The sequence below is a fragment of the Rutilus rutilus genome (genome assembly GCF_951802725.1).
Source record: "Rutilus rutilus genome assembly, chromosome: 2".
NCBI classification, from domain to species: domain Eukaryota; kingdom Metazoa; phylum Chordata; class Actinopteri; order Cypriniformes; family Leuciscidae; genus Rutilus; species Rutilus rutilus.
The window spans coordinates 15470316-15482641 of NC_140210.1; the positions used below are offsets into that span (position 1 = coordinate 15470316).

The window sequence follows — 12326 nt, forward strand, 5'->3', positions numbered from 1 at the left end:
AACAGTGATTGCATTCCATTGGATTTTGCTCTAATTGGCCAACTAGTCAGACTGTACAGTAAGGAAAGACCCTCCAATTACAGAAGCGTATGTCCTTTCCTCCACCCCTCCCTCGTATCCCCCCTTCCCTTCGTAAAGTCCTCCCTCCCCCTCTCCTTCTCTCCTGCTCTCCTCTCACAGCAGAGCACGCGTGTGATTTGACAGTCGCATCTCTCCTTGTGTCCGCGAGCGCGCGCGTGTGTGTGTGTATGTTTACGATCGTCGTGCTCCACGTGCGGCGTGTGGATGCGCTCCTCGCGCGCTGTCGGTAACAGAAACCATGACCGGCGCGCCGCGCGACCCCTTCTACTCCTCTCCGTTCGGTCCGTTTTACCGGAGACACGCGCCCTACCCGGTGCAGCCGGAGTACCGGATGCACGAGCTCAACAAACGGCTCCAGTCCCGGCCTGAGGTGAGTGATCACCAAACATAAAACAATAGATCAGGACTTCGCATTTAGCAATTTTATATACGTCCTTTATAAAGTATAAATCTTACAACCTCTAAACATTCATTTTAGATAAGCTAATAGATTATAGATCAATAGATTCATCGCGCAATCTAAGGACAACTTTTCTGTCCACTAAGAGGATTTTAAAGGTGAAAAAACATTTCCCTTCAAAATTACTTTTGTGATAAAATGATGAAAAAGTGTTCAAATCGGAATTTCTGTTTTCCCAAAAAGGACTTAAAATCTGTTCCAAAATACTGCTGTCGTTTCCATAACGTTTTAGAGAACAATTTTCAAAATATATGTTAATAATTGAATATGATAGAAATAATAAGTGAACAGTGAAGCACATCTCTGCTAGGATAGCAGAAGATCATAATTTTAATCAATTTTAATGTTTTTTTTGTTTGTTTGTTTTTGTCACGGTTATTTAAATGAATGGATAAATTAATTGACTACTACTATCTCTAAAAACTGAAATATCACATACCAAAAGTGCACTTAAAGGTTGCCAAAGCCATGATCAGATCTTTATTATCCGACATGTTCCACACAGGCACGTCTTAAAATAGATGACACATAATTTCAGTAAGTTTCAAGATCTCATAATTGAATAAATTTCCTAAAAATCTATTTATTCCTTTGTTATGTTACAAACTGAACTTATTCAAGGACTTAATACCAAATGCACTATGGATTACGTGGTGTGTTTTTTTTTTTTTTTTTTTTTTTTCAGGAACACAAACAGCAAGGTGATGTTCTGTGATGTTTATGTAGCAGTGCGATTTATTATAGAACTCGCTATAAGACAGAGAACGGACAAACAGTACAATGTGACCAGTATTGCTGTACCATCATGTATGACACACTGTATTTAAAAAACATAATTCTTCTCCTCACTAGGTCCCAATGTAAACTGCAGTGCAAACTGTGCTGCTTCTCCTGATGCCGTCGGTGTATGTACAAAAATAATCCATAATAAATTGTACTTTTAGAATATTGCCTCTACTCAGAAAAAGGGAATGCGAATAAATGGGGGAAAATAAAATGTTTCAGCAGAGGTAAAATGCTGTTCAACACACCTGGACATAATAATTTGACGGTTAGCGCTAAGAGAGACTGAACTATAGCAATAATGACCTATAGAAACACCCATTTCTCACAGTCTAATAATTCTCTTTCACACGTTTGTAACACACAAAGACTGAAGTGCAAGAGCTGTCACAATACAGTTTATTGTGGCTTTATGGGCTGGTATAATCATGTCCAATATAATCAATTGAATCTCAATAGTTAGCCAGCGGTAGTTGGCTGGATTTGTGGTGTAAATTGCTGCCCTTAATGGGGCGAGTCAACTTGAGTGTGTGTTTATAATAAACAGTAAGCTTTTGAAATGATAATCACTGTGCCAGGCCTAATTATGGTCATTTTGGGTCATTCAGGGGCCAAGTACTTCTGTGCCTCTCCTCTGTCTCGCTCAGTGTTAAATGTGTGTTAATGTGTGATCCCACAGGACTGTGATATTCTGTGGTGGGATGCGTTCTGCACGGAGTTCTTTGAAGAAGATGCCACGCTGACTCTCTCATTTTGCCTGGAGGAGGGACCCAAGACATACAGTAAGTGTGTGCAGAGCCATAACCGCCTCAATATTCATATCATAAATGGTACATTTCAATAGTAGAGTCTTATATTTATTTAAATATTTAGGTTGGGTTGGGTCGGTGATGCTTGTTTTTTGTCTCTTTTGCATTTATTAATTTATTAAAAATACATTAAAATGCATTTAATGACTAATGTTTTTCATTTTTGATGTAAAATTAATTTTGATGCACGAAGTAAAAAAAATGACATACATCTGTCCTAATATCGTAATAAAGAAAAAAATAGAATTTTGTTCTTTAGCATATTCTTGTATTATTATTTCTTTGGAAAATATTTGAACAAAACTGCTGACCTGCTTATTAATATTTGTGGTGCAAACAACAAAATCATAAGACCTCTGCAGACCCTCATGATTTTGTGTCAAGGTCAGTAAGTCAGCTATTTAGAATTTTTTATGGCATGCAAGATTGCAAAAACATTATGCCATTTATACAAAAATACCTTTACCTTGTGAAATATATTTAAAAATGTATAAAAAATAATGATTAAAATGTGTACATGTGTTAATTTAAAATGAATTAAATTAAAACTTTTATTGAAAACGGTATAAAAGACAAAACCACTATAAATAGTATTCATGGCCAAGTAAGAACTTGGCTCATATTTTGGTTACACTTTATTTTAAAGACTCATTGTTAGTAATGTTAACTAATTACATCTGCTTATTGCAGTGTAGGTTTATGTTTAGGTTTAAGTTTGGTTTAGGGTTAGTTGCATGTAATTATGCATAATTTATAGTTAATATAGTAAACTACAAGGATGCTATGTTACCCATACGTTTTATACTAGCTTTTTAAGGACATTGAGCCAGTCATGTCCTTGAGTTTTTGTCTGTAAATCTTGTAAACATCAAAATATTATGAAGTCATGGTGTACATACTAATTATTAATAATCAAATAAATGAGAATAAGATCTGTGAGCATATTTTTGTTTGAGCGTATTACTCATAAAACAGTTTTTTATATATATATATTAAAATAATCTACAGGCTACACTTTCTTTTTATCTCCCGCTCACTCTTATCTGCCTGTCTCTCGTTCTCTTTCCAGGGTAGAGTTTGAATGTCGATTAATTTCAGCTTGTTCAGATTTAAACAAGGACACAGTTGTGCTGGATTTCACTTATTCTCATTCATTCCTTATTCACTGTGTATGTGGTGAGATTTGATTGACAGGTCTGGGGTGTATAATAAATATGGGCCTGCAGACTTCACACACTTCTACTGCAGTGATTGACAGCTTCAGAGCACTAACTGTTCTGTGCGCTCGCACAGCCTGCTGGACTTTAATGCCTGCGGCATTCAGTAGCCTGTTTGTTTCTAACTCTTAGGGGACCACACACAGAGACACACACACATTTATGGTTTCCAGTTCAGGTGTTCGACCAGTGTGCCGCCTAACTTCGAGTCTCTTTCATCATATGGGCATAAATAAATAAACGCTTGGGCACGGAGTCCATACCATTCTTTTCCTTCCGTTCTGCAATCAGCGAATGCAACTGAAATTTTCCTCTGCACATATGTTTCTCTCACTCTCATTCCTCCTTCCCCAGCCATCGGGCGCACCCTGATCCCTCGTTACTTCAGTTCTCTGTTCGAAGGAGGAGTCTATGAGTTGTTTTTTGAGCTGAAACAAACAAAGGAGTCATTCAACAACTCAACTATTACTGTTGACTCTCATCACTGTACAATGACAACACAACATGGCAAACCTACATTCACTAAGGTACTGCACGCACTCGCACCAGTCTGGCTCAGTGAGTCTTTGCTTCCTCATTTTCAGCACTAATGTATTCCTCATTGTGAATTCTGGGCTGGAACTGCACAAAACAAAAAAGGAAAATATAACCCCCACTCTTTCCCTCTCTCCCTCCCGCTCCTGCTCTTTCTCGGCTTCTTCCTCACTCTCTCTCGCCCTCCCTCCCTCGTTCTGCCTCTCTCAAAAAAGCTTCTCTTTTTTCCCCTATCCTATAGGTTTATGTTTTAAAATGATATGATCTTAATAGAAAAGTCTGCTAGTTGCACTATTCTGAGACCTCTTATATATTTCAATGATGTTCATTAAATGCTCTTGCCTCTATAATTTGTATCAGATGACATAAATACTTTGTTCCCAAAAGCTGTCATGTTAATAAGACCAGTGCAACGTGTGATTTCCTGAGCGTCCTATGCGATATTCATATGGTGCGCCACTATAGGACGCAGAATCTCTCAGTTTTCAATTAGAGAGAGAGAGTTTTGTCCAACTTCGCTTTTTAGTAAATGAACATTTGTGAATTAAATATTGATTTGGAAGACTGTATGTTGTAGCTAAGTTATACAGATACAGTTCCCAAGTGTGTGTGTGTGTGTGTGTGTGAGTGTGTGTGTGTGTGTGTACTGGAGGCATTGATCAGAGCGTGTCTGCTGGGATTACATCCCTCCCGTTGCTATGCCAACCTCGCAGCTACCCTCCGTTCCCCCGGCAACAGAATGTTGGGGTTCAGAGTTCCACACAGAATTCTGCTTGTGCTGAAAATACTGCTTTAATGAGAGAACCGTGTAATTTGATTCGCTTTAAATTAATGAAAAACAAAAAGTCATTAGATGTAATTCTCTCGCATGTTTTTCTCCGGTCAAGTCGGTGTTATGATTTCGGAATTCACGTTAATTGTTAACAAAGACTGGAAGATTATGTCTATGTTCTTTGTGTGGTATCTGTCTTATTGCATCCTGAAAGTAAAAAAAAAGAAAAGTTATTTAAATTTTACGCAAACCGAATGGTGTGAGGGGACAGTCGCACAACACAGACCTGATTCTCTTCCTGCTTTTTTTTCACAGGTCTGTACAGAAGGTCGTCTGATTCTTGTGTTCACCTTTGATGACCTCATGAGAATCAAAACATGGCACTTCACTATCACACACTACAGTGAGCTCATTCCCCGCAGTGTCTTGGCTGTTAATGTGAGTTCAATGAATCAATTAATCGTCCTAAATATTTCTCATACAAGATGACTTGGATGACCATCTACACTGGCCAAAATGTTCAGCTTTTAACAGAGCACACTATTCTTCTTTATCCTAATACGATGTGCTAGACTTGACCTTTGATTTCCATTGCTGCAAATGAAGCAGAAGTAATAGCAACAACAATTTTAACAGCTTGATTATTAAAATGAAATAAAATTACATTTAAGATTGAAATGGACTGCCAAGAGTCCAAAAACACATTTTTACGCTTGTTTTCGAGATGATAAAGGGACACCACTCTGATTGTTTATTAGAATTAAACTTGCACATGCACTACAATGTAGCATAATAATATTTAAAATATTTATCGTTTCATAATGCATTCTGTCACATACACTACTGTTCAAAAGTTTGGGGTCTTCTTTTGGAAGAAGTCTCTTATGCTCAACAAGGCTACATTTATTTGATCACAGATACATTGAAAACAGTAATATTTTAAAATAGTTTTACAATTTATAAAAATTGTTTTCTATTATAATACATTTAAAAATGCAATTTATACCTGTGATGGCAAAGGTGATTTTGTTCCATGCTTGTGATTTTTTATTTGATTAGACATCCAAACTTAAGGAAATATTTACTAAACTAGATTAAAAATGTAAATTTAATTATTATTTTTGTTTTCGGCGATAACTGGCCTCCTCTCAGTGATGTAAATGTGAGGTCATTTGGCAGCAAGCAACAAATTTGAAATGTTTATTGTTGCATGCTGCACACTGTTTCACATCCTATTTTTAAAAACAATATGCAGTATACAGTTTTCACGGTAGTAACTCAAACTGCAACTCAGATAGTCACCTTTATTTACATAGAGCTTTATACAATATAGATTGTTTCAACGCAGCTTTACAGTTGATGCAAACAGATTTCAATTCTGCTGTAAAGAAAATAGTAAACAGTCATTATTCAGTTGAAATCAGTTCAGTGATTAATTTCAGTTCAATATCTATGTAAAGTACATCAATTATGAAATTAGCTATAATTAGCTAATTAGCTGGACATGAAAATTCAGCTATAAAGCAGCTCTGCAGAAAACCGTGATGTCTTCATCCAGCTACGTTGAGTTCTTATCCTATAGTGTCAGTGCATTCAGATCAGCAATTTTGCTGAATATTAAGTGGAGAAATAGTGGAGAAGCAGTAGCTCAAACAGTAGAGCATGATGCTAGCAACTAGATGCTAGTATATGTTAATAATTCATTTTACATCTTGAGTGCAATGTATGCTGCAAAAAAAGTGTCTTTGCTAAATGTAAAAGTCAAATACTTTTACTTTTTTACTATACTATTTCTGACACTGTATGTTAAATATTATTCTCACTAGTCAGTTTCTCTTTACATGAGCCAAGTACAGCTTATTTGAATGCAGTGTTGTTGTGCTAGCTTTTAGCTAAATGTTTAAATGTAAATAACATTTTACATATATAACATTCACAACACATCACTTTCAATCAAAAACGAATTAGTTGTATTCTAGATAATCCAATTTCCTTTCATGTTATGTTCACCCTGCATTTGTCTGGCATGTTAGCAAATGTTCACGTGTAGCAGTTTACGGTACAACAAAATGTATTTCAGCCCTTTTTTTATCAATCAAGGTGAAAGCATCCAAACCTTTTAGCTAAGCTGTCAGGATGTTGCTATGGAAACATATCATGTAATGAATTAGAGCTCTATCTGGATGGAGCACAAAATAAGAGAGAGAATAAATGGACTTGTGTGTCCGTGTGTGCGTGTGTGTCTTTATCAGGCACAAGACCCTGGAGCTCTGGAACAACTGTCCAAAAACATCAGTCGAGTGGGACTTACCAACCTCACACTGAACTACCTCAGAGTATGTTTCAATCACATATAAACACATTTAAATGCACTCACTCTCTTACGAATGGTCTTTAAATTGCGTTAAACAACTGAGTGAAAAGATTATTTTGTTTGTGTGCAGTTGTGTGTGATTCTAGAGCCGATGCAGGAGCTCATGTCTAGGCATAAGACATATGGACTGAGTCCCAGAGACTGTCTGAAGACCTGCCTCTTTCACCAGTGGCAGAGGATGACAACACCACCAGGTCTCACACACGCACACACACACACGTTGGGTTTTCATGTTTCATGGGGACTTTCTATAGAAAAAATGAGTATATTCTATCCCCTAACCCTAAACTTACCAATCATAGAAAACTTTCTGCCAAAATTTTCCAAAAACATCACATCATGAGCTGTTTTCCTCATGGGGACCAAAAAATGTCCCCATAAGCACAAGGAATTTAGATATTGCCATCTTTGTGTGGGACATTTTGTCCCCATATTGTAGGGTTTACCAGGACCGCACACACACACACACACACAAACAAGCCTCACGGTCTCTCCAGTGTTATTTTAGTTATATTACTATTACTACTAATTTACTATTATAATTTTTATTAATATTTTGAATTTGTTTATATGTATATCTTAATTTTAGTTAACATTTGAGTAATGTTGTGTAATTTTTCTTAGTTCATTTTTTTTTTTACGTTTTATTTTTTAATTATTTTAGTACATCAAGTTAAACTAAATGAAAAACTAATTTTCAGTAACGTTTATTTCAAGTAGCAAAAATCGTTTTTAGGATTTAGTTTTAGTTAACTATATCAGCCCTGGCTCCAACATTCTTCATTAGTTCTCGTTTCATGGCTCCTCTTAGCTGGCTTTCTCTTTTAAATAAAGTCTGTCATGAAAGATTAATACAGTAACACCAGCATTGTTTAGCTACTCTTCCCCCCCCAGCGTTTAATTTCTTTCTGTTGTTCTCCTCTTTAAGAGCTACAGAATGTCATTAAATTTACAGTAGTTTGTTTCATACATTGTAAACATATTTCATATTCCTTATTAACATTTCAAAGTACTGAGCACATGCTGTTAAGGGTTTTGTGATCTGCAGTAATTAATGAAGACTTTGACCTTGCGTTGTTATTTATGTATTATTTTACTGCTCTTTAAAAAGAATAACTACCTCCTGCTGTTCTTTGACAATAATTCCTTCACTTTGCCTGAACTATAATATTAATGTTATTTTCAGGCAACTCTCTCTCTTTCTATGTTCCTCAATTTTTCTTCTTTAATGTTTTGCGTCCTCATTATTATTTACTGAATTATATGGTAATGTTGGTTTCTGAATAATGGCATGGTGGTGTCTTTTAACTGTTATTAATTTCTTTCATTTCAGTTGGACCCTCACCAAACTTCAAGACAGAAATATTTCCCACTAATTCCAAAAAATGTATGTATGTCTGTTATCACCTTAAACATTCTAATTAGGGTGTGTTCTAAACTCATAACTCTAAATATTAAATATTATTTTTTGTGTATATATATATATATAGATGCTAGAATGTTCTGCATTGAAAATGTTGCCAACAGACATTATGTAATATTTACATACTACAGTATATTGTGATTGGTCTTCGTTCTTACATCTGTTTGTGTACTGAATTGTGATTGATCTTACAGTTCTTGCATAAATTTAACTGTAAAGCCATATTTTCACTGCGCAATGCACGGCACTATGGTTGAATTCCAATAACATACCATACTACTCTTAGCATTATTAAGAGTACTATGCTATTCCTAATTCAGCCTTTGTGTTGATTACTGTGTGCAGCTGACTGAAAAATGAGATGCTGCGATCAGTGTCTTGAGTTTCATTTAGTAAAAACTGAAGCCTAAAATATAAAATGAACACTATTCTTATGCTGCTGTTGCAAGCACTGGCATTTCCGTCAGGGATTTTTTTCTGTTCTCCATAAATCGTAAAGAATATCATTAGAATATCATCTTGACTTTTGCTTATTCCTTCACCACCACTCTTGCTGATTTCATTTGCATTACTGATTAGTGTTTTAAAGCAGAGATACAGTATGCTGTGTATTCACACCTGACTAACCACTCATTTTTAATCAGGTTCACTCTGTTTTCAGAACTTTTTACGGAAAGCAATGTTGATTCCATTTGCATTATGCTGCTTTTATGTTGTGATTGACAGCAGAGCCAGCCAAACCAGCAGCAAAGAGAAGGAGGAGGAGGAACTCAGCTGGTAGCGCATCTAATAACAGCACAGGAAACAGCAAGAAGCGCAGTCCAGCCAATAACTTCAGCCTACCCTCACAGGTACATCACACACACACACATATGCTAACTCGAAGCCTAGGTTCGGAATGTATATAGCATACTACCATACTACCCTTACAATTGTTGCAGTATATAGTATTTATATGGACAGCATGCTAATTTTCTATAAATATATGAAATGTTCATATATATAGATGCAATTAATTGTGTGTGTATATAAATATATATATATTAGAGTTGTCAAATCTAACAAAAGTTTGTGTTTATATAATATATGTGTGTGTATATATAAATATCTATATTAGAATTATAGATGTGTGTGTGTGCATGTCACACATACTGTAAATATGTATGAATATATGTGTATATGTGTATACAGTATATACACACAAAATATATATATATATATACACATATTATATAAACAAACTTTTATGTTAGATGCGCAAGTAATCAATTTGACAGCACTAATATATATATATATAGTGCTGTCAAATCGATTAATTGGTACATGGAACATGGTAAATCGACTGAAAGTTTGTTTATATAATATATGTGTGTATATGTGTTTATGTTAGATGAATACATTGAAATAAACTCATTTCTAATTTTTAAATGCCACAATACTTGGAGCAACTTTAATTGAATTACACATTAAGAGGTTACGTGAGAATTGTAGTGTCTGTTTGAAACATTTATGACTCCTCTCGCTTCACTTACTATTTTTAAAATGAAGTATATAATGAACAGTATCAGTACGTATTAAGCAAGTATTCTATTCTGAACAGTCAAATGCACACTTGCAGAGAAGCAGTGGTCCACACTGAATGGATCATATAGGAGAGATCTACTAAAATGTATATGGATAAATATATATATAATATGGATATATTTTAAAATATATGGAGAGTGTCTGGATGTTTGTACGTGTGTGTGTGTGAGTGTGTGTGTGTGCGTGTGCGTGTGTGTGTGTGTGTGTGTGTGTGTGTGTGTGTGTGTGTGTGTGTGAGTGTGTGTGAGAGTGTGTGTGTGTAAAGACATATCATAAAGAATAAGCCGTATAGAAAGGGAAGGACAGAGAGAGCAGCTTAATAATTTAACCCATCTTATTTTTTTCCATACTGTAATATTTCATGCAATGTATTATTTATTCCAACATTTATATTACAAATCAATACCTGAATTATATTGTTTGTATTGTTTATAAATAAGTTTAACAATCAGTTTCCAGTGTGCTTGTAATTTGTAATGTTAGAGTATTTTTTTTAATATATAGTCATTTGTCTATTCTGATTCATTTGTTTGTAATTGAGACTAATTAGCCGGAAATTGATTTGATGATAATTAGTATTGTCCGTCTCTGGTCCCCAGCCTAAACGTGTCGCCGGGGAAACGAGGGGTGGCGGGTGGCTGGAGGCGGAGCTTAGGTAGGTGAGTGACACATGCAGACAGTTATCACGCAGCATGTGCTGTCTTAACGAGCTACTTAGCAATGCAAATTTGCTTAATTAGCACATATGTTGTTATTTAGGTGTTCTCTATCTGAAAAAAAAAATCTAATTAAAGACCAAAGAGCTAGTGTCTGGAGATGAGTTTGTGTGCATATATGTGTGTGTGTGTGTGTGTATGACTGCGTATTTAACAAAGCGTTGGTACGCCACATTCTTCTATGTATGTATAAAGTACATAAATACATTATCATACACATTTCCTTTTTTTTTGTAGTTCTGCACATTTTTACCGTATGCTTGCATTAGCCCTATTGCAAGAATAACAGCAATAAATGATTCTGCTTCTCTCTCTTTCTACACCCCCGCCATTCTCTCTCCCCCTCTCTCTCTCGACCCCCTGCGTCTCTGTTTACGTCAACTCTCTCTCTCTCTCTCTCTCTCGCTGCAGGATGTGATGTTGGTAGGGGAGCCCTCTCTAATGGGAGGGGAGTTGGGTGACGTGGACGAGCGTTTGATCACACGCCTAGAGAATGAACAATTCGACCCTGTCAACGGTCTCCATGATGACGGTCTCCATGACTTCGCCAACTCACCGACACTTGGAAACGGCAGCTCCTGGAATGGCCAGCACCCTAGCAACCAGGACAGTAAGCCTGATACCATGGCAACGCAGCAGTTGGAGTAATGTGATCTGACAGTGGGTAGCTATGGTAACGGTGCTGTCAAGGGATGGGGGTATTTTCAACTGTAAAGGAGACATTGCTGGAGAGAAGGTGTGTGTGTGTGTGTGTGTGTGTGTGCGTGCGTGTGTGCGTGTGTGTGTGTGTTTGCATGCTTGCGTTTATGTTACAGTATTCCATACTTGAGACATACAGCTTCAACCATTTTATGTATTCAAAACAAAAACAAAACACTGCAAGCCTTGTAAATATACAGATATTAATTCATTTCATATCAACATTTTTCAACCCTTTTTTTAAAGCTCAGTGGATGTGTTGGCTTCATTCTGTACCACAATGGTTTGGTTTCTCTACAACTTGATGAAAAAAGTCCCATTGTGAACGCTATAGCATTTTCAGCCTAAACGCAGATATCTTTATTGCTCTAAAGTTTAATGCATATTGTAAAAAACATTCATATTTGTGCTGTAGTTGTGTATTTTATGTATGGTTTTCAATAATTTGCATTAATAAAATGTGTTTGGTTATGATATCAGATTCTGTGTGTTTGGTTATTGATATTAATGTAATTTTTTTTAGAGATTTTCATTGTAATAATCCAAAAAGTTACAAAGAAATGAATCTTAAATATAGAGAATAGTAATTCTATGATGCTAATACGAAGTAATCTCTAAATCTATTGCCCCCTCTAGTGGTTAAAGAAATGTGGCACATGCACAGCACTTAAAGGGTTAGTTTACCCAAAAATAATACTGACCCTCACCAAAGAGTATAGAAGCAAACCCATAAGATTTTCGTGCATTTTCGGAACACACAAATGGAGATCTTTTTGATTAAATCAGAGCTTTCTGTTTAGCCATTGACAGCTACAAAACTTTTACGCTTCAAACAGTTCATAAAGAGATCGTAAAACTAATCCATATGAATTGA

At 35.9% G+C, this 12326-nt stretch overlaps 1 protein-coding gene across 3 annotated transcripts; it reads left to right on the top strand.

The window, feature by feature from the left end:
* Positions 1 to 162: 162 nt before the first annotated feature.
* ldb2b (LIM domain binding 2b) lies at positions 163 to 11926 on the top strand. Of its 3 annotated transcripts, none has more exons than XM_084400689.1 (10): positions 163 to 451; positions 2004 to 2106; positions 3705 to 3877; positions 4972 to 5094; positions 6909 to 6992; positions 7101 to 7224; positions 8364 to 8417; positions 9180 to 9304; positions 10637 to 10692; positions 11165 to 11926. In XM_084400689.1, the coding sequence occupies exons 1-10, from the start codon at positions 320 to 322 to the stop codon at positions 11169 to 11171; spliced, it is 981 nt and encodes a 326-aa protein (XP_084256815.1). In that variant the 5' UTR covers positions 163 to 319; the 3' UTR covers positions 11172 to 11926. The 3 variants fall into 3 exon arrangements, with proteins under 3 accessions (XP_084256815.1, XP_084256814.1, XP_084256816.1); XM_084400690.1 differs by having other exon boundaries at positions 177 to 451; positions 10637 to 10696; XM_084400688.1 differs by lacking the exon at positions 10637 to 10692 and having other exon boundaries at positions 168 to 451.
* The last annotated feature ends 400 nt before the right edge of the window (positions 11927 to 12326 follow it).